The sequence below is a fragment of the Pseudonaja textilis genome, chromosome 10 (assembly GCF_049901715.1).
Source record: "Pseudonaja textilis isolate UNSWEBS1 chromosome 10, rPseTex1.2, whole genome shotgun sequence".
NCBI lineage: Eukaryota > Metazoa > Chordata > Lepidosauria > Squamata > Elapidae > Pseudonaja > Pseudonaja textilis.
The window spans coordinates 7,479,780-7,503,160 of NC_141999.1; the positions used below are offsets into that span (position 1 = coordinate 7,479,780).

The 23,381-nt window shown below is 44.1% G+C and overlaps 1 protein-coding gene across 1 annotated transcript; it reads right to left on the bottom strand.

Moving 5' to 3' along the window:
• Positions 1-1,620: 1,620 nt before the first annotated feature.
• Positions 1,621-22,932, bottom strand: LOC113437588 (uncharacterized). Its single transcript, XM_026702663.2, has 15 exons — positions 22,545-22,932; positions 20,032-20,187; positions 19,736-19,896; positions 18,531-18,690; positions 17,341-17,511; positions 15,189-15,280; positions 14,649-14,806; positions 13,008-13,111; positions 9,881-10,105; positions 8,998-9,083; positions 8,387-8,523; positions 7,275-7,364; positions 6,302-6,510; positions 3,221-3,427; positions 1,621-2,197 (listed from the first exon to the last, which is right to left on the bottom strand). The coding sequence occupies exons 2-15, from the start codon at positions 20,179-20,181 to the stop codon at positions 1,910-1,912; spliced, it is 2,238 nt and encodes a 745-aa protein (XP_026558448.2). The 5' UTR covers positions 20,182-20,187; positions 22,545-22,932; the 3' UTR covers positions 1,621-1,909.
• Positions 22,933-23,381: the final 449 nt, after the last annotated feature.

Consider the following 23,381-nt stretch of genomic DNA (forward strand, 5'->3'; position numbering starts at 1 on the left):
GTCCAAGAATGACGTAGAACAATCCAGACAAAGCTCAGTTCTTTATTTGCTCATACCATATAGACAGAATCTTGCCAGACTAAACCCTAGCCTAAGAAATATACCCTGGGAGATTTAGAGAGTGGCTATCCTAAATCTCTTCCTCTTTCTCCAATCCAGGAGAAAGGCTGTGTTGCCTTGTCTTGTCTCAGTCTTAGGCTGCATCAACAGAGGGATAGTATCAAGGTCACGTGAAGTCTTAATATCACTTTATACTGCTTTGGTAAGACCACACTTGAGATACTGAGTCTGGTTTTGATACAAAAAAGATGTTGAGACTCTAGAAAGGGTACAGAGAATCATATATATGATTAGGGGCCTGTAGGCTAAAACCTACGATGACCAATTGCAAGAATTGGGTATGTCTAGTCTAACGAATGGAAGGACTAGAGGTGAAGACCAGACAGTCTTCCAGTATTTGAGCGGCTGTCACAGTGAAGAGGAGGTTGACCTAGTCTCCAAAGCATCTGAAGACAAGACAAAAGTAACAGATGGAAACTTATCAAGGGAAGATCCAACTTAAAACTAAGGAGAAGTTTGCTGACAATGAGAACAATCAACCAGTGGAACGGCTTGCCCTCAGAACTTGTGGGTGCTCCATTGTTAGAGGGTTTTAAGAAGAGATTGGATAACCATTATTTTTCCGGAATGTTATAGGGTCTCCCGCTTGAGAAGGGGATTGGATTAGAAGACCTCCAAGATACCTTCCAACTCTGTTATTCTGCAACTCCTCCTTGGACTGTACTTGTTCCTTTCTGGAAAATTTCCACTTCACTTTTGTCCATCCCACCCCTTCCAATTCATAGAAAGAATCCATCACAAATACTGTCTCAATTAGAAATAAGTACTACTTTGTCCAGGGGCGGGATTCTACCGTTTGGACTGGTTCTATAGAACCGGTTGTTATGATTCTGTGCAGTTTGGAGGATTGGCAAATCATGCCCCTGGCTGGCCTCGTTCCTCTCCGCTGGCCCCTCCCCTCCCCACCCAGTCAGTCCTTATCGCGCATGCCTGACATCGCTGACTTTGTTCTCCCTTGTCCAGTCACTCCTTAAGGTATTTGTTTTTCCCCCCTCCCGACGATCAGCTGTTCCTATGATCAGCTGTGCCGGGATTCCCCTCACTTACTTACTGCTTCGCCCAGGAATCTTCTCTGAGGCCCAGGAAGGCAAAAAAATGGAGGAGGCAGCACCCCCTTCTGCCCCCCCCCCACCATTTTTTCCTTCCTGAGCCCCAGGGAGCAAAAAAGCCCCCCAGGAGGCTTCCCTGAGGCCTAGAAGGCTCAAAAAAAGAGCGAGTGCTGCCAAAAAAAGAAAGAAAAAAGAAGCCACGCCCACCCAGTCACATGGCCAAACCACCTAGCCACGTCCACAGAACTGGTTGTTACAAAATTTGAATCCCACCCCTGACTTTGTCCCACTTCCCAATTAAGCAGTTCCCCATGGAGGAAAAAATGCCCTCTCCATCCCTTTGACTCCATCCCTCCAGATTTCAACAGGGTCACCAAACCAAGGCCGGTTTTGAAACATCTTGAGAATCTGGTTCTTCCTGAACCGCAGCCAAAATCAGAGATCCACCAAGACCACTTAAAAATAGAGTTTAATACTGTTCTGTAAGCGCTCTGTTATTCTCCTGGCAATCTTATCTTTTCAGGGCAACCCTTCCCTGGCCCATTGTCCAACGCAATCCAGTCACTGGAGCCAACAAAAACGCAACTGCTACATTCTCAGATGAATAGTCATACCTTCTCAGAAACTTGGCTCCCTCTCTTACAAGCTTTTACTCAGTGCAAAGCTTCCTTTTTGATAAAACTCTGACTCGGCAAGCCACTGGGTCAATTTCCCTGAACAATCCTGGCCTGTTCAGAAGACTAGCATTGGCTTGCACCACGGGAGTCCCCAAAGACATGAAAGTCGGTCTGGAGGACATTTGAAGGAAGGCGTACTTCTTGGAAGGGTTGCTGGCCACCAACAAAGATGGTGAAAGTGCCAGGCTCCAACCACCACTGTCCAGCCCATACGGCTCTCTGGCTGAAAGATAATAGGAAGGCCACCTTGGCAGCTTGTCCCTGGCGAATTGGCAACCGGTGGAAGCCAACCAGCTGCCAGCGGGGCATAGGCACAGATGGGTTTCCCCAGCGGAGATAGAGCTGTACCACCTGCAGAAGGGACAAACATTAGAAGTGAATAGAAAATCATCAAGAGAAGAAGACATCAGTAGATTCTTCACACCTTCAAAGCCTCTTCAAGGATGGAGAGATCTTTGATAAAGACTGCCACCCATTTATCCAGAATGAAGGGCCCTGAATCTACGTGAATGACCCCTGTATCTTTTATCTACTTTTCTGAAAATTAGGAATCATTTTCCTCTCTGCTCATTTGACAGGTTCCTTGAGATTAGAGACATCTGTATGACCCAATTTGGAAGCAAACGATGAACCAATGGAGTCCATTTCTTTCTCTCCTCCTCTTTCTAGCAAACCAGGAGGACTCTATGATTCTTGCCAGTGGTGGAAATGCATACGCTTCAACATCAGTTTCTAAGATTCAGAGAACAATTATTTGCATTAAGTGTTATTTTCATTTTAATCCCTGCCTGACTGTAATTCTCTATCAAATAACAGGCTGCTGCAAAAACCACTTATGTAAATCAGCTGGACAAGTATTCCTTATTAGTAATAACAAATTACTATTCATAATTTATTAGTAATATTATCTTCTTATCTGATCCTGTTTCTGCAGCTTTGCAACCTGATCTCAAAAAAACTCTATTTCAGCAAAGTCAAAATTGGCCTTTGGTTCTTTGTTCAATGCTATTCTTCATGGGAGCTGTTAACAAAGACCTGGGGACTGAAAATCAACCGCCATTTTGGATTCATAACCCCTGTGAGATGTAACTGCAATGTACTCATTTCTTAAAACCTCTATTCCACCATAAGTGGGCCTTAATAAATACATACAAATATCCTTAGGATGTTGAGCTTTGAGGTCAACTGCACAACCTTTGTTCATCAGTAGAGAAGCTTTCAGCTCTTGCTGGTCTTCAACTTGACTCTCCATCCTCACAGCCTTTGGACCTCCTTGAGTTTTCACCCATCTCAAGCAACATCTCACCCTCTTTTATCCCACCCTCCCTGCCCTCACCAATCTTTGCATGCAGACGAGCAACAGAATTGCCTCACCTCTTCACCATCTCTGGATCCAACATTCTCCACCACCGCAGAGATGCTAAGATTCCCACAAATGGGCACTTGGTCAGCACTCACTACCAGATCCCTGTACTGGAAGGTGGTATATGAGAGTCCATAGCCAAAGGGGTACATTGGGGCCTCTTGTCCATAGTAGCGATATGTCCTGCCAATCATTGTGTAGTTCTCCATTGGGGGTACCTGTGGTTGAGGACAAGAGTAGTGAAGGACATGGGAAAATTTGGGGCTATATGCAGGGGTGGGATTCACATTTTTAACAACTGGTTCTGTGGGCGTGGCTTAGTTGGTGGGTGTGGCTTGGTGGTCATGTGACTGGGTGGATGTGGCTTAGTGGTCATGTTATTGGCTGGGTGTGGCCAACACAATATCACTTACATCGAGGCATGCATCTCCTCGCCTGGCCTCTCATGACTGTGAGGATGATGCAACAGTTGTAAGTATGAAAAATGCTCATAAGTCACTTTTTTCAATGCCATTGTAACTCTGAATGGTCACTCCACACAAGCAAAGTACCAGCAAAGGAGGGGGAAAAAACTCCAGAGAAGTTCCTGAGACAGGAAGTCTAGTCCTGCCAAGAATGTAATAAAGGTTAACGGAGAGGCAGTTTCTGTAAGCAACACCAGAATGTTTCCTTCCTGCCTTCCTTACAGGATTAGGCCAGTAATTTCTTCAAACAACTGGTTCTCCGAACTGCTTAGAACGTTAACAACCGGTTCTAGCGAATAGGTGCGAACTGGTAGAATCCCACCCCTGCAGTCATCCAGGTATATACTAAGTCATCCAGATCGTGGTTGGTCCCAGATATGCTTTTTCAAAAGCAACTGGACTTTGTTTTTCCTTGAAGACGTTTTGCTTCTCATCCAAGAAGCTTCTTCAGTTCTCACTGAATGGTGGAGAATGGAAGGAAGCTTCTTGGATGAGAAGTGAAATGTTTCAAGGAAAAATAAAGTCCAGTTGTCTTTGAAAAAACACCTTGGGGAAATTTGGGGCTATAGCAAGCAGGATCTAGGAGCGACTTGAGGGTCTGTTCTTGCCCAGCCTTTATCGGTTAACCACCCTTGATTAAGTGCTCTACATTGTCCCGATGTCAGCTTATTTTTTTGTAGTTAAGGTTTAATTACCGATTTGTTTTTCCTTGCTTTTATTTTAACTGGTGTGACGGCATTATTTTCCTGTATACTTTAAAAACAGTCCTTTCTATTCAAGGGGCAGTTAATGGGCTGTGGCTAATCCCCCATTGGAGACCCACAAAAAAACTAATTCAATGAGTTGAATCTGCATAAACTTTTAATTAAAATTGCCAGCGGTCTTTGTGGAATCTGACACACTTCAAAGGAAAGACTGCAACAGAATCTGGCTCTGGGAAAGGGACACCGCTGAACAGCACACCGGACCTTAATTTTACATGATGTATTTTCTAGTCTATATTTAGAAAAGTCAAGTCCCCTTCACTCTGAAGAACTTCACAGAGTCGTTTATGTAGTTTCCAGGGCAACAATACAGAAATGGTTTTATTTTAAACTATCTTCTTTCAAGACGATGTATGAGTTTCCATTTTAGTCTGCAATCCTTTGGTGATCTCACATTCCAACGGTAATCCCATCATATCCCCACTATGTTTTTTAAGATCAGCCAAGGGGTCTGTTTCAGCTCTGTCCATCTTGAAAAAGCCCAGGACATTTACAGTTGGACTGTGGATTCTGGAACACTTTGGAGACATTTGAGCATGCAAATTTGCTCTGGTACATGGTCATTCCAAGAAATGCTAGTGCTCTGGTGAGAAGGACTCTCACATTGTTAACTTTCAAGAAGGAGGAAAAAGAAATACTTTCTGTCAGGCTTTCTGTCTAACAGACCTGGGGGGCAGTGGCTGCTATTTTTAGACATTATATGTGTATAATATTATGGGCTTTTATTTCTTGTATGCAGGTTGTTTTTCTGATTTTATATTGTACTGATTTCTAATAAGAAGATGGTCTAGAGCAGCGGTTGCCAACTGATGGGCTGCGGCCCACCGGTGGGCCGTGAGAAAATTTTGGTGGGCCGCAGAGAAATCTCACCCCCAGAGCACACTCTTCCCCAAAGCAATTAATCCAGGCTGCGCAGAAACACAAGGCTGTGCCGCCCACATGGCCCGCGGGAACCCTCCTTGCCCACTCACTCCTTATCCGGCAAACTTGCCTGATAAATTGCTATTTTTCCAACCATCAGCTGTTCTGCTGTGCTGGGAGATTTAGATTAGCTAGGAAGCAGGAAATGGTTGGATTTGTTGATTTCTAGCTAGTCTTTAGATCTTCGTCTCTGCTTTTAAGCACAACCGAATCTCCCTTAGGACTAAAGGTTCTATTATTCAGTGCAGACTCTTGACAAGCAAATTTTATGTGACAGACTGAGCTAGCCGATAGCAGATAGATAGATCACTGAATGATTCTGTAAGCAACTCAATCTGCCTGCCTGCTTGGCCTGATTTTGGGTAAAAGTTGCTCTTTTTTAAATAAAAAATTCAATATTTATATAAATATAAGCCATGCCCAGCCAGTCACATGACCACCAGCCACACCCACAAATTCGGCCATGCCCACAGAACTGATTAGTGGTCCCTGGGATTTAAAATTATGAGTTTGGTGGTCCCTGAGGTCCAAAACGTTGGCGACCCCGGGTCTAGAGAGGTATAGTGGCACACTAGTGTAATAAAATTAGGAATAGAATAGAATAGAATAGAATAGAATAGAATAGAATAGAATAGAATAGAACAGAACAGAATAGAATAAACAATCACTTAATCAACTTTTAAATCCTTCCCAACAACTTTCTGGAAAATAAAAACAATGGACAAACCTGGATTTACTTAACAGTTATCGCCAAAAAGATGGTAAAATTGGATGAAGTGATGACTCACGTAATGGAAATTCTACCCCCAATCGTGGCCATTAAGTTGATGACTTTCTGTAGGTTTTTTTTTCTTGGGGAGGGGGCGGGAGAGGATTCAGTTATTTCCTTCCTTTCGAGTGCCACAGTCCAGGAAAGAAGCATCATTCCCCATTCCAGCCATACCTGGTCCATTCCTGTTGGCCATGTAGCTGGCAGCCTGCCGGCTGGATTTGCCCCTTCAGCGCCCACCAACATCTTGGCCAGAGCCAGCCCTGTGGTCTCAGCAGGAAAGAAACAAGCCACAATTGCTCCCACGCCATCCTGTTCCTTGGCCCAGCTGATATCCAGAGGGCCGGCGTTGAACAGGAGCAGAATCACAGGACGGCCGGCGGCTGAAATGAAAGACCCCACCTAGCTCATGAGGAGACAAGTTGCGATCTGTGCATCCTTCACAGGTGATGTTCTCCAGATATATGGACTACCGTACCCCTCATCCCTAGCCACCATGTAGAAGGAGAGCCAAAGACGGCTGACCCTGGGAACTGCCTATCACCACCAAGTTCCAGGTGAGCAGAGGGCACGCTTTTCAGGAATAAGATCCACAGGTGGTAGTAGCAGACACAGGTAACTTATAGGTAACCAACCCAGAGTCCAAAGTACCTTTTCAACCCTGATCCCATCATGCAGCTAATATCAAGAGTAAACTCCCAATCATTATGACGCCTTTTTTAGACCAAGGAGGTATAAAAGAAGGAAGCATGCAACGGTTTTTCTAAAGCAACAATTATTGTCAACATTAACAATACTAAAAAGTTTATAATACTGGTTGAGTAAAGCTCAAATCCTGCTAACTACAGGGACATACTTAAGTAGTTTCCTGAAAGTAGCACCCGCTGGATTGTTTAGCTTCACATTCTACCCTACAACCCTACAACCCATCTCTCTGGGGTCTCCCACCCAAAGAACATACCTGTTCTGATCTTGCTTAGCTTTTCAAGGTCAATCTCTAGGTGCTACCACCCAATTGCGCCATAACAATTCAACCGGACCCTAACATGTGGTCCAAGAAGACCAAAATGCTGCCCCCATCTCCCCTAGTGATGTCACTCCGGGCTTCTTAGAGTCCTCCTCTGGGGAAAGAGATAGTCCAACTCACCCCAGGCCACAGAGGACTGCAGAAGGTCCAGTTGATGTGTGGGCAAAGACAAGTTCTTGCGGTCATTGTATTCGGACTCCAAATCAGTCCCTGAGAGGAAGGAACAGAGTGTGTGTGTGAAAAAGGACTGCTTTGATGCTCTGACGTTCCAGAGCTGTCCAATCTCTGTGGCTGGGGATTTTTTCTGGGAAGAGGGGGAAATTTCTCAATCATCCAGGTCATGGTTGTCCCAAAGGTTCTTTTCCAAAAGACAACTGGACTTTCTTGTTTTTTTTTTCTCTCTTTGAAAATGTTTCGCTTCTTATCCAAGAAGCTTCTTCAGTCCTTTAAGGCAGAGATCCCCAACCTTTCCAGCTTGGCGGTGCAGCCTGGTGTATGCGTGGGTGTGTCAGAGACAAGACACACCTGTGCGTGCTCTCTGTTCAAGCAAGTGGAGCTTTGCACGCAAGTGCCCTCTGCTCATGCTAAGGGAGCTTCACGCACATGCACTTTTCCATCTCTCTCGCGGCCCAAACAGGCCACGGCCTGGTACTGGACTGTGGTATGGGGACCGGGGACCCCCGCTTTAAGGCAGTCCTTCAGTCCTTTAAGGCGGGAGCCCCTAATGTCCGGGCCATGGCCCACTCCTGTGCTGTGAGCCATTCGGAATCAGGCTGCGGAAGTGTCATACATGCAGGCACATGCACCCCCACTTGTGCAAATGGGGCGGTGTGCATGCATTTTCTTGATGGGTGCTCGTATGGAACCATCCCTTCTCCCTCATTGGTCGATAAAGCCAGAAAGATTGGGAAACTTTTCTTTAAGGCAACTGGGCTTTCTGGTTTTTCTTCAAGACATTAAAAAAACAAACAAACGAGAAAGCCCACTTGCCTTCGAAATAAAAGCGCCCTGGAGATGACCCTAACCTTGATGAAAACAGAGAGGAGATCTGTCTGCCCACAGAAGGAACAGGGATGGAGAAAGCATCACGGGAAAGGACACTCCCTAATTCTCTGGAAAGTCAAGTCACAGGAGAGGGAGAAATTCTTTCAGGCTTGCAAGATTCTGTTACTACAACCTTAGACTTCTTGAAGGGCTGACAGAAACCCTGCATTTCTAGGCACAGCTCTTACCTGTCCCAAGGCACACAACCACAATGTCTGCTCCTTCGATTGCAGCTTTCACATCTTTGGGAGAATACACGAGACATCTCGGATGCTCACATCCAAGGGCAGAGGTGACATTTGCTGCGATAGCTGCCAAGCCCCTCCTGCATCAGCCAGAAACGAGAACTTCTCAGAAGTCACAAACCCCGGAAGGACCTCCTCTTCAGAGCCTTGACTTGTGAAACTGGATCAACCAACCCTGGGAACGTCCTTCATACGTCCCACCATATTATAGGCACATTTTAAGTACCTACAACCAGCCGAAGACCCAAAGTAGTAGTTGAACTGCCGTTGGCTTTATAGTTGAGTGTAATCAGAAGAAGGAATAAGCTTGAAGAACAGAAGGAAGAGCCACAACCAAGACAACACTCCAATAACATATCTCTCTCATTTGACAGTGATTTGGGGTGGCTCATAAATTTAATAGATAAAATAATAAAATAATAATTCACAGCAGCTGTAGAAAAGCTGAGAGGAAGTCTAGATGAGAGCTCAGATTGAAGACCATCAGCCCCAATCGCACCACCGCAGTGACACCCAAACCTGTTTGGGGGCAGAGGGAGGATTGTTGGTCCTACCTGGGTGTATAAATGTACTGGGGTTCAGGGATGGGTGCATAGTCCCCAAAGAGGAGATTAGCGTTGTCTGCAAAGGGTCCGACTACCTGCCAGAAAGAGTAAGGGAAAGGAGAGGGGATGCCGTGTCTCAAATGAAGTTAGTGGCCATCAAGGTTTCTTTGGGATTGACTTTGTCCCCATTTTATAATTGAATTTAACAAACTAAAATCCACAGCATTTATCATAGCACCCACTGTTTGAAAAAGCAACCCTAAGATTTGGCCAGTCTGGACCTACAACAGGACCTCGAAAATTCCCTCACTCCCCTTTTTAAATTTAAATAACCTAATTTCTAACCAGAAATGCATTGAACCCCAGGAATGAAGTCGCAAAACTTCTCATGCCAGTCTCTATTCCTGATTCTCATCCTCCTACCCCCACCCCAGCAAGATTCTCCTTCAGCCACCTCATCTAAGGGAGGTTCTGCAGGTGAAGGCTATCCACCCAACCTCAGCTGACCTTGAAAGCCCAAATAGGACTGGACCCTCTTAATCAGAGGGTTCCCCCAGCAGGAGACTTCAGAACTTGCCTGAAAATAAAAAAATTAACCCTGCATGAAAGGGTCCACATAACACACACACCCTTCATTTGAGGGAGTCTTTACTCTTCCAATAACTTCAGGGTTTTTGTTAGTTGTTGCATATTTTGAGAGCCAAATGGTGTTGCTGATCAGTTGTGAAACTCCCAGAAGTCAACTAGACAATCTGGACAATGTTAGCTCAGTCACATTCACAGATGTGTCAATCTCCCCATGAATATGTCCCAGGAAGGAATATCCATTTTTTTAGTGCAAATTTATCAGGAACAGGTTAATTTTTGCAAGTGCCTCTCGGTGAACACTTACCGCAATGGTCTTGTGCAACAAATATTCCTCCTTGAAAGGCAGCATTTCATTCCGGTTTTTCAGCAAAACAAAGCTCTGGAGGGCGGCTCTGAGGGCCAGATTGCGATGGGCTTCTGACTGTACAACCTCCATCCCCAGCGCGTTATAGGGGTTCATGGCTGGCGGGTCAAATTCTCCCAGGCGTAGACGAGTGAGGAAAAGGGGACGGACGCGATGCCGGATCGTCTGCAGGAAGTAGGGAGAAGCAGAATGTCTTCAGTAAACCCCAGTGGAACACCGGGTGTGTCCTTTTAAAATCCCTTGGCAATTAAATCCCTTGGATACTGAAAGGATCTATATATTTAGGACCTAGTTTTTTACAAGGTCTTTCTGGGTTCCAATATTTTGTGGACAAAATATACTTTATTGTCTACTTTAAACACCTTTTGAGTAGCTCGTTTCTTGTCTGCCTTGTCCTTCTTTGACTTTTGGGGGTGCTTTTTCCAGAGCATTGCATACCTCTGGTCATGTGCCTTTTAAATTATCCATCCAATCAGTTAATGCGGTGGAAGAGGGGATTTCTTGAGGGATCTCAGACACAGCCACATATTCAATCCCTGTGGTCACTTTAAAAGGGGTAAAACCAGCGTTGCCGTGTACCACATTGTTGTAGGCTACTTCAGCAATAAATCAGCCCAATCGTTCTATTGATAACTTGGATAACATCTTTTATCTTTAAATCTTTTAAGTAAAGGAGTTACTTTTCTACCAGCATTTATACATCTTAAAATGACTCTGCACATTTTCCTACTGTATCCCACCAAGGTACACAAATTGATTTACCTGCCTTGTTGAAGGGGTTTTGTTTTATGTCTTGTCCATTGATGCATAACTTGCAATGATTCATTCCGTTTCTCCTCTTATGCATTATTTTGGATACTCCCGATTACATCGCACAATCTGTCTAACATCCACTGCAAATCACTCCAGTACTTAGCCAACCCCAGGGCATCATCGGAATTAAAAGTGTACTTAACATGCATACCCTTCGTCAGCAAATTCGAACATTAACATAACCCTTCCCTTTCATTGCATTCACTGCTTTTCCCACGCCATTCCACAAACCTTGCATTGCACATTTGGATGGCATTCTTCTCTCGTGTTCCAAGCCATTCCCACCTTTTCCCTTAATTTCACTTTTCTCTCCGTTTAATAGGGAGGCTGAGCTATCTTCTAATTAGGGATTTGTACTTTCTCTTATCCCAGAAAATTACATTTTCTATTCGCTCCAATTTCTTTTATTTTTCTTCTACATTTGTTTTCCTCTAAGAACCGCTTTTAAAGTCGTCCCCAACTTACATTTTCACCAAGAACATGTATAGATAGTCCTCAGTTTATGACCACAGTTGGGACTAGAACTTCTATCACAAAGCAATGTGGTTGTTAAGTGGGCCATGCCTTACTTTACAAGCTTTTTGATGCAGTTGTTAAACAGATCTGGCTTCCCTCATTGAATTTGCTTGTCCGAAGCTGCCTAGGAAAGTCGCAAATGGTCATCAGAAATATTCATGGTTGCCTTTCATGGCTTTACTTAACTGAACTGAGCACTTCACTTCTGCCACAAGTGCAACCACAGCCCTACTTTATTTCAAGCACGTCCATACTGTTAAATGCCAACAAGGATCTCAGTCTTGAGACTGCCTTGGCAAGCCAACATACTGTGGCCTGCGGGGCAGTGACACACAGCTATCTTTTTAATACATAAGGGATTCATGAAAATGTAGACTTGCTTTAACCAAGCATGCGTGCAAGAAATGAACAAAAGTAGCAACTACAATGCACAGCACAAGTGTTGTAACATACAAGAAACTGGAATAAAAGGTGCTGAATTCTTAAGCTTACTAGAGACTGCAGTACACCGTCCATGGATTAAGAAGGTTGTGGGAATCCAAGTGCTGCTTTAGTATGAGATGCAGGCCATCATGGTTTATTGGCTTGCTCACTGCAATTAACAGCAATGGCAATGGCATTTAAACTTATATACACCTTGAAGTGCTTTACGGCCCTCTCTAAGTTCTTTACAGAGTCAGCATATTGCCCTCAACAATCTGGCTCCTCATTTTAGCAACCTCAGAAGGATGGAAGGCTGAGTCAGCCTTGAGCCAGTGAGAATTGAACTCCTGGCAGTGGGCGGATTCAGCCTGAAATACTGCATTCTACTCACTGCGCCGCCATGGTTCATAATGCCTATTTGTTAAGTGGTCATGAAGTAATGACTACTTAGGAGTTCCAGGGTTTATAGTTGAGCATGTTGTGTAAAAGCTGCCAGGGAATAACAGCTCCAAAATATGGAGTTGAAAGGCAACAGCAAAGATTTATCTCATCTTCTGCAACATTCCTGAAAAATGCCCATCTAACTTCTGTTGCTTAAAGTTCCAGTTGAAGATGAGTCTGGCTCTTTCCATGACACTCAAACACCTGAAATCAAAACCTCCCTACTTTGTAATATGACTCCATCATTATTAAATCCGACTTAGCTTTTCTTCTTCAAGGAGATACTCCTTAGAGCCCTGTCCTTCTTACTGAACTACAACTCCCAGCAATCCCATTTAGTAATAATTATCAGAGAATATTCATGAACTGGAATAGATCTTAGTAACAAGGTCAGCCAATGAGAGCTGAGTTGAGAGCTGAAACTTAAAGAGAGAATCTGGGCCTGGTTTATCTCTGTTCTGTGCTCAGCTCTAAAGTGAAAGAGAAACTAACTTGCTTGCCTACTAAACTAAAGTGAAACTGGTGTCTGTTTCTGAGCTCCTGAGTTGCTGTTCTGCTCTGAACCTGTAACACGTCTGCTTGAGTTTGAGTTTGCTCCATGCTGGAGAAATCTACAACTGGTATTGTAAAATTTACTTTATGTGTTTATAAAGAAGTTAAATGAAGCCTCAGTCACTTATGTTTACTTTTCTGGCGCTGAATTTACACTGCAAAACTCTGAACAATAATTAATTGCAAAGGATGCTGGAAGTTGTAGTTTAGCAACATTTGGAAGAACCCTGTTTTTCTTCAGAAAGAGACAGTATCACATCCCGACTTGTCTGCTCTGGAATTGGTGGCAATTTCTTCTACTGCAAGGAGATGGACCACTTACTTCCACAGAAATGTTGCCCTTGCTAAGGGCTTCAGCTATGTACATGTAAACATTCTTCTTCATCCCAAAAGAAAGCTCTAGGTTACATCCGGCATTCACAGCCACTGCAGGGAGAAAGAAGGATGGCACAGTTAGTCCAAAAAATTCAGTGAAACATTGGCTTCAATTCATGTTTATCTGCAAGTCATGGTTTGGCTATCTGTCTGAGGAGACAGAGAATCTGGCAATAGTACGCCACCCTTAGCAAGTAAATAGCAAGAGCAGGTAGACTGGTGCTTCACAGTACTTTACAATCTTCTCTAATGGGTTTACAAAGTCAGCATATGGCCCCCAACAATCTGGGTCCTCATTTTAACAACCCTGGAAGGTTGGAAGGCTGAGTCAACCTTGAGCCAGTGAGAATTTGCCTGCAGTACTGCATTCTAACCACTGTGCCACCACCTCATGATAGAGGACAAGATAATCTTTGCTGTTGCCCTCCAATTCCAGGTTTTGGAGTTGTTATTCCCTAGCACAGTGGTCCCCAACCTTTTTTGTACCACAGACCAGTACAATCCACGGACCGATCCACGGACCGGTACCGGCATCAGCACGCACCACCAAGGCAAGGCGAACCGAGCGACCGGCCAGCCAGCTGTCCCCTGCTTCTCCCCGCAACCTTCAACTCCTCCTTTGTACCTTCTTGCGGTCGATGGGCTTTTCGGGCTCTTTCTTAATCTCCTCCTGAGTAATGCGAGACTCCACCGCCATTGGGACGGCTCTTCGTTTGAAGCCGCCCCCCCCTTCGACGAAACTAAGGCGCGAGGATTCCTTCAGCACCCAAACGCCGCTTTCCAACTGACGACCGACAAGCTCACCTGGAAGCACTTTCTCAAGCGCCGTCGAAACAAGATGGCGGTGCCCACTTCTTTGCGGCCCGGTAAAAAATGATCCACGGACCGGTCCCGGTCCGGGGCCCAGTGGTTGGGGACCCCTGCCCTAGCAGCTTTAACTACCAATGTTCATATTACAGTCCTTTGGATCTCCATTTCTCACTGCTAACATTAACCTGATAGTGCCTAAGATAATATTTATAAATTCATCCGTGATGATAGTATATGTGCTAATTGGGAGGCTCAGGGGTTAAATATGCTAGGTTTGTCAGCTGGAACGCTAACAATCTGGGTTTGAGACCCGAGCGCTATGTGATGGGGTGACCCCGTTACTTGCCTCAGTCCTGCCAACCTAGCAGTTTGAAAGCATGCAAATGCAGGTAGATAAATAGGTACCACTTCGGTGGGAAGGTAACACTGTTGCCTTGGAGAACAGTCATTCTGGCCACATGACCAAGGAAGCATCTTTGGACAATACTGGCTCCCTCGGCTAAAAAATGCAGATGAGCCCCTTCACCAGAATTGGGCCCCACTGGATAGAGGAAAGCTTTACCTTGACATTTATATGTGCTAATTATAGACAAGGAGTTTTTGGTAGAGAAAACAGTAGTTGGATGATGAAAGTAAGGACAGATGGAAGCAAATCTGGGTTCCAGGCTACAAAATTAGCCCCAGAGCATGGACTCTCAGAACTCAATCTGCAACTGAAGCTAGGTTGCAAGGGGCTTCCACCATGGAGATGAGAAGGGAGGTGCTTTGCAACACTCACCAATTGCAGTCTCCAGGAAACTGTGGGTGTAGTGGTGCCCAGACATGATCAGCTCCACAGCACCTTCATCGCTCACTACATAACCCTGGAAGCCCCATTCATCACGCAGGATGTCTGTCAGCAGCTTCTTGTTTGCACAGGCCGGGACTCCATTAATTCTGCCAGACGAACCAAGGATGGTTAGCAGACTTACAAGCACGACCTCTTTGGGGTCATCGCTTCCTGATCTGACAAGAGCCAGTTTGGTCTGGTGATTCAGGCACCGGGGGGAAAAAAGCAGGAGGTGGTGAGTTCTAGTCCCGCCTTAGCCATGAATGCCAGCTGGGTGACTTTGAACCCTTCTCTCTCAGCCCAACTCACCTCACGGGTTGTTGTTGTAGGTAAAATAGGAGGAGGAGGATTTGTTGGATGTATGTCTCCTGCCTCACGTTATTTATAAAAGTAATACAAGCAGGATATAAATAAAATAATAAAACAAAATAAAAAATGCAATACAATAAATAATAGTAAAATAATAACAATAAAATAAAATAAACATACCTGTTATAGCTACACATGAAGCTAAACGTCCCAGCCCTTACACAGGCTTCAAACTGAGGCAGGAAAGTCATGCGCCAATCACGTTCCTCCACCTGTCACAAAACACATCACCATGTTCTCAATATGCTGCCAGCTCATTCAACAGGGCTTGTGAATCTTCTCCCAAATCAATTCTGTCTTCTTCCTCACCTTAGGTTGCACATGACCACTGCCAGAAAGCTCATAAAATTGACGGGCCTTTCCCGGGAGTACTTACAATCTGGTTCCTTAATTCCAACAGCTGCACCCTCCCTCACAGTCATAGGTCAACTGCTCAACAACTGGCTCACATTTATGGTTTTGTTTGCAGCCTCCTGGGTTCACATGACCACATTTTACTATGGTTTTTGCCAAAACCAGCATTTCCTTCTGGTTTTCAGCAAAACCAGCCTATAGTGAATAATTGGTTCACTTTATAATTACAGCGTTCACTTTTACAACTGTGGTCTTTGCTTAACAACTACCACAAACAAGGTCATAGAGTTGGGTCAGTCAGATGGATAACCTGCATTTCAACCATCATGACTCACAGCCGTAATGTGAAGACTCCATTACAGTCTTAAGTTTAGGACTGTTTTGTCAGAGAAGGTCAGCCAATGAATAGGCATAGCAACTAAATCAGCCAATGAGGACAGTTTGGAAACTGAAACTAGAAGTAGCCTAGGCTGGAAACTGAAACTAGAAGTAGCCTAGGCGGGGCTCTATATTAAGCTCTGAGTCTGTCTATTGAAGATGAAACTAGCTTGCTGAACTAAAGTGAAACTGATGTCTGTTTCTGAGCTCCTGAATTGCTACTGAAGTTACTTGCAACATGTTTCTGTCTGAGTTTGCTCCATGTTGGAGAAATCTACAACTGGTTTGTAAAATCTACTTATTATGTTTATAAAGATATTAAATGAAGCATTAGCCATCTGTGTTTATTTTTCTGGCGCTGAATTAACGCTGCAAAACTCTGAATATACTTGTAAATAGCTTAAATTCATAACCATCCTGTAAGGTCTCCTTGTTCACTCATTGTAACCCAAGCCAACCCTTTAAATGTCTATGGAGATTCTCAGTCATCCGAGTCATGGTTGTCCCAAAGGTGCTTTTTTCAAGGGGCAACTGGACTTTCTTTTGTCTTTGAAGATGTTTTGGTTCTCATCCAAGAAGCTGAAGAAGCTTCTTAGATGAGAAGCGAAATGTCTTAAAAAAAACCCCAGAAACTCCAGTTGCCTCTTTAAAAAGCAACTTTGGGCCAGAACTTAAACATATGGTTGAGGGGTCATTTCATAGTCTAATTAATGCTAATAGGAGATGGTGGTTGGTCAGATTCCCACAACACCCATACAAACCGCGAAGTAAAGCAATGGGCTGGCTCTCAGGGAAAGCAGACATGGACGCTAGCCAGCCCCTCCCTGGCTGAGAAATAAATAGTAGGGATTGGCAGTGGCTGGTTGTCACAGACAACTGTTCAAACGAATTGTTTCTAGTATATAGAAACAATTCGGATTTCTAGGCTAGAACCAGGTCTGTTGGGACTAACTGTGTTTGGTTTTTTGTTTAACCATGTGAATAAAAGACTGTTCCTACCCTGTTTGAAAAGGGGGTTTGTTTATACTCGTGAGTAAGTGGCTTATCATTACTTGGCAAGGCTGGGTCAGAACACCCAGGGTGTAACTGTGGTACAAATGAACAAACAATAACTTATATATATATTGAGAATTGACCCTCTGGAAATTTCAAGGCAGTTGGGATGATGTCATGACATCCACACCAGAAACACTTAGATGGTTAACTTTCTTAGATATTGAACTATAACATCTACCTGACTGTGACTCTACGACGGCATATGATGGCAATTTTATCATGGTTTTAGCCCAATTTAATATTTTACCACCTCTGCTGTGTTTGTGTTTGTATGTATAGTGTGTTTCCTTAGTGTTGTTATATCCGTGATTGCATGACCCTTGTAAATAAATAAAAGTCTATTATGCTGTTCTTGCTTTGAGGGTTGCAGGAAACTAGGCAGTTGGAATGAAAATAGATGAGCTAGAGAAACTGGCAGGAAGGAGGCGCCCAACTCCAAAATCCACCTGGACAGAAGCTCCATCTTCGATCCCATTTCACTCACCTTGGCGTCAAAGACAAACCGGGATACAGGGATATTCTCAGGACCTCCATGGACATCAAAATGCTTGCAGCCAGCATTAGCTTTGATGTAACGGGGATGGTCACCCTGAAGTCCCTTCACAAATGCAATTCCCAGTTGGGTGGTCAAGAATGGGTCCTCCCCATAAGTCTCCTAAGAGTGGGAAAAGAAGCAAGCTGGTCAGCTCACCCCTATTCTTCCCCTACCCCGTTTTTATTTCAGTTAATGACAAGCGTAAAATGAGAGCAATCTGGCAAAGAAATGAAAAGAATTACAAAGAAGAAGCACCAAAGCAATGGGATTCTTAAATAACAGGTGTATAGTATAGCAAGATATTACTACTGTAACTCTAAACCTACAATCTAAAGTGAAATGCAGAATATTATCAGTCTTAAACCTGTAAAGTTAAGCTAACACCCATGATCAAAAGCCCTTGATCTTTGAGTCACTCATTTCTACTTCTGGTTATCCCATTTTTGAGAGTTCCTAGCAGTTCCTTGGGTCTGCCTTAAATTTCTACAGGTCAAACTATCTTTTTTAAAAAAATAGTTTCTATTTTATTTTATAAATAAAATAAAAAGGTCAAACTGTCTCAAGATTTGCTTGAATCTAATTTTTAGAAGCTCCTTTTTCAGCTCAGGTGACTCTTACGGCCAAGACTAGGAATATTTATAGCCTTTAGTGTAATCCCTGTTGAGATAAGATCACCTTTATTGTCATGTTTTTACTGTGAGCACACTGGCAAACATTTAAAATGAAATTCCACATAGATTCTATATACATACATACGTACATACAGCATGTGCGTGTTATATGTTACACACATAGACATATTCAACCATACATATGCACACACATATATATTAATCACTGTTCATTCTGAACACTTAGTGCAAAAAGGTAAAACTGAGACTTCACAAGGTTGATGCCACATGGAACAAATCTCTGACTGAATCTAGATGTTCTGCTTCAGATACCACATAACCTCTCCCAGAAGGTAACAAGGAGATTCTTGAGGTTCAAGAATCAGCAATTGTTCTTCACAACTTTGGAGACACTCAACAATAGTTGCATTTCAGAGGACTATTTTTCTGTCAATTAAAGTTTCTGATATGTTTTCCCTGGTCTTCCTGGTCTCACCCTCCCTGTTCATGTTCCTAAATCTTTGATACCTGGTTCCTGCCCCACAGTGGATGCCGCATGATGTTCAAGACTGGGCTGAAGCAGCTTAAACCGGTATGGTCCTTGTAGTAGCCTATGGAGTCAAAATAGTTGTGCTTGGCGCGAACCTCAGTGGCCGTAGCATTGGCCACTTCGAAGATGAGTTGAGGACTGTTTGAAGACATAAGGAGAGTTGAAGAGAAAAGGATTCTTATTTGCCATGAAATGAGGTCATGCCAAACATGCCAGGCTGTCATTCTTTACAGATGGGAGTCTCAGTTCTCTGCAGGGCCAAGAGATCTCTAATTGAGGCCCCAACTATATATTTTGCGTCAATGACATCATATGCAAATTGTGTACAGCAGGTCATTTACATGATTTGCATTGTGATGTCATGGCATAGGTGACATCATTTGCCCTTCCCTGTGGATACCCAAGTTGTCGTCTTCTTAATAAATTTAATATTTTTTTAGGGAGATAAAAACAAATATTAGAAAAGAAACAGAGAAATTAAGAATAAATAAGTAAGAAAGAAAATAGAAACAATACCAATAGAAAAAGAAAAGATTGTAAAGAAGCAGCTTATTATTTTTGGACAACAGTTGTAAATGCAAAAAAGCAACAACCTAGTTTAAGACAATATTCAATCGGAAGATGAGAGGATTTATTTGAGACATGTTAGCCATAGTCAGGATCATAAATGGAAGCTACGCAGAAGAGGGGATTGTAACGATTTTCCTTGCCACAGAAACTAAGACTCAGAAATAAGGTGACATTACCTAGATTTTCTTCCAAACCAAGGAAGGGCTTCCTAAAGGTTGTTCTTAGGTTGTTCATAGGTAGACAGTGGAGCAGTCTACCTCTGGTGGTTTGGGTTCCCTATCTCTGGAGACTTTGAAGAAGAAGCTGTACATCTGACTCTGGTAGATGGTGTAAATTGTCTTTTGAGTAGACAATCCTTGTGGCCCTTCCAACTCTACAATTCCAAAAATGGTACCAGGTTTTGCAACTCCGGACTCTCAAGATGTCTATGTCTGAGGGTATACTGAAAATTTAGCAATAACGGGTCACCAAGATTCTAAGTGGGCGAATTCAGAGACAGAATTGGGGCAACATTCACATAACAACTGCTTTTCTGACAAATGGCAATTTTGTCTTCAATTGTGGCCATATGTCTAGGACTACCTGTACACTGACTTAATGGGCATTGTCCTACCTGAAAGAGGCAGCCAAGCCGAGTGCTTGAGGAAAAGATGTCGCCCAGCCCGGAGCCTCTGCATCCCCACGAAGACATTCAGTGTTCCAGTTGTAGGGTCCAATGCCCAAACGAACAATAGGTGGGGCTGGTCCATTTCCCAGAGCTCCACCTCTCGCCATCTGTGAGTGTGGTGAATGGATAACTACCATCAGGCACTCCTCTGAGGCGGTTTGATAGATGAAGACAAGCAGACTGGTCTTCCAAAGCCCCATTGACCATCATCCCCACCAAACCACTCAAGATGCTTCTCATACCTGCAGGATCATCTCCTCAGGGGTCAGCCTGTTAACCAGGTCATCCACTCGTTCCTCCCAAGACAATGTGGGATTCCTGAAGGGGAAGTCCCACCCCCAGCAGAGCCCAGCCAACAGCAATGGGGCAGCAAGGCCACAAAAGGCCATCATTTTTGTCTGCAATGGAGAAAACAGCAATACCACTTCGACTTACGTACTGCTTCATATTGCTTTACAGCCCTTTCTAAGCGGTTTAACACGGCATATTTCTCCCAATAATCTGGGTCCTCATTTTACTGGCCTCGGAAGGATTGGAAGGCTGAGTCAATCTTGCAGATTGAATTCCTGGCAGTGAGCCGAATTAACCTGCGATTCTGCATTCTACCCACTGCATGGTGAGTTTGTGGTGTAGGGGAACGTGCCTTTGAGTTTTCATCTAGATAGAGATGTTCTTTTTTGTGTGTGTGCATATCTTGGAAGTGGCTTAATCTTCCTTCTTCCAAGATGTTCTTCCTATTTCCCATTCCAGCCCCTACCCTGGTAATCCTATTCAAGAAATAACAAGTTTTTACAGGAAATTTCACAAAAGTCTACAATTTTTCCAAAGAACCTTCATCTTAAAATAAGTCTTTAATGGTTTATTAAGAAAAGCCCAAAGGAGATTCAAAAGCAGCTGCATTAATTCTGGGTAGAGCGAATGAATTCATCCACCATATCCTTGTTCATACAATTCAAAACCAGTTTTCGTTTCTCCACAACTCACTGAATTAACTACAAATGATTGGCTCTGCACATTAAACCGTGAACTGACTTACAAACCAATTCACTAGTTCGCAATCATGCTAAGCCAAAATTAAACCACATGATAACTCAAACCACAGTGTGATCTCAGCTCATTATACTAACTATGACTAAATGACATAGTAAACCATAATAGCGTGCAGTATTAAAAATGTGCAGTAAACCATAATAGGCTTTGATATGACCCCAATATCTGAATCCAGCCATTGTGGTCTATTCAACAAACAGTGCAATTTATGAACCCAGCCAAGAGTCACAAAGAGACTGCAGACAATATTTTATATTCTGATAGGGAGAGCTGGGTTCAAATCCAAGCTTGGATGTGGTGTCAATGGCAACCAATCCCACTGGGGAAGGGGGACATAAGGATGGAAGAACCATGTATTCCACCCTAGCTCTTTAGAAAAAAAAAAAAGGAAGCATCACAACAATGTGGATTCATAGCAACTTGGTATCAGCATTCATTTACTGATGAGCCCATATGCCAGTCCTATCACAGCATCTTAACCATCAAAAGAAAAGAGGGACTAGACTCCCCAATTTTGAAAAATGTGTGAACCCAAAAAGAAAAAAAGAAATTATATTTGTCTATTAGATAAATAAATACATACATACGACAGACAGACAGAAAGAAAAGAAAGACAATTCATAACAACTATGTAAAAGCATCGTTTCAACATGAATCCATAATGTGATTTGTTTTGCGTGTTGCATGTTGTAGGAATATCCAGCCAACTATGGTTTACCCAATAAACCCTATAAATCAACCATGGTTTTGTGCAATGTAGGAACCGAGCCTATGATAACTGTGTTCCCTCTGGGCTTAAAGGAAGCTGACAATGTCCTGGTTCAATCCTTGGAGGGCTGCCAATGTGGTTGCTTCCCTGCTTTGGCAGCACCTTCTGTGCAGAGATAAGATGAACTTGAGAAGATAACGAACCAAGAAACAGGTAAAGCGTTTGTAAGAACAGAAGCAACACCCTCTTCTGAAGATACCTTATTGAAAAAGTGTTAACCTGAACCGTGGAGCAAAGAACATGGAAGTTCTGGGACTTGTACTGATTTTTAAAGAATTGGAAAAGTTCTCAATGCCCAACTTTGAGCTTGCCACTCTCTCTCTCTCTCTCTCTCTCAGCCAAGCCCACTTCCCATGGTTGTCGTTGTGGGGGAAATAGGAGGAAGTATTTGTGCATTTGCCACGTTGAATGAACCATTTGAAACCGAAAGTCATGCTTTCATCAGGAGCAAACCTTTGATGATCAGAGGGAAAGACCACTTTGAGATGCATACCTGTCTTCGGGGCAACCATAGGAATCTTAACGATGTGGTTTTCTACCATGCTTTTCACTCCTCCTCATTCTAGTTTGCAGTCCTGAAGGCGATCTAACTTTATGTGGTTTTTGGAGTGCAACACCTGGATTACTTCCTACTTGTCAACCTTTCAGAGGCAGCAGAAGACATCATTTCTCAGCTATGCAGCCAACTTTCGGGTTGGCACCAGCACTTTTTCGGGTTTGGTTTTTCGGGTTCCAAGGTGGGATTGCGTCCCCCACCTCCCCAACCCCAAGGAGGCTCGTTTCTTCCGGGTCCTGCACCCTTCGCGAACCCAGCGGTGCCGGACCTGGTTCGGTGCTCTCCAGCGACGGAAAGTAACCGACCCAAGTTGGTTAAGGGTCGTTGATGGCGCTGCTGTCTCTCCCCCCGCACTCCCTGCGCTACCTTGCCCCCCTTACCTTCTCCCGCGATCCCTCCGTCCAGCCGCTCCTCCACCCGGCTAAGCGCAGAGTCGTTGCACAACGGCGATCACGGGGCAGCTCCCCGCCTCTGCAGCCCGGAGGCTGGCGGGGAAAAGCCGAGCAGCAGGCTGCGGTCTGGTGCGCGGAACAGGAGCTCCTTCCCGGCGGACTCTTTAGGCTTAGCAAGCTTTTAGCAGCCCGATCCCTCCTTGCTCAGCAACCTCTGGGCCCTTCGCTTCAGCACACCAGGAAGGGCGGGCGCTTGCGGGCGGAGTCGGGGCTTCTCTCCCCCCCACCTCCGCCCCCCGCTCGGATGAGCTGAGCCCGGCTCAGCTGGTCCGAGAGGAGCCGAGCTGCAGGCGAAAACGCTCGATCCCCTTCCGGTAGGTGGCCGCCGATCTGCTCTTCTCGGCTTGTCCGCTAGAGGGCGAACCCATTCCCCAGTCGGACGTCGGCTGCCGGAAGCGCGTCTGGGACAGGTAAACTTGCTGAGTCCACTCAAGCGGGAAAGTTACCTCAGCTCTTGCTAACTCCGCAGAATCAGCGGTGCGGTTTTCCTGAGGTGATGTAGAAGAAGGGTTTTGCCCCATCTCTTAAAAAAAAGGAATACTACTACTATTAGGAATACTACTACTACTGGTAACAACAACAAAACAATAACAACAATAATAATAACAACAACAACCAGCAACAGCAACCCGTATCAATTATTAGCATCAGTCTCTGGTATTTGTGATACATTTTTAAATGTTTGGTTGACCGAGTTTCATGTTTAATGAATAAAAGATAATAATAACAGCAACAATAATAACAATAACAATATTACAGCTGTCA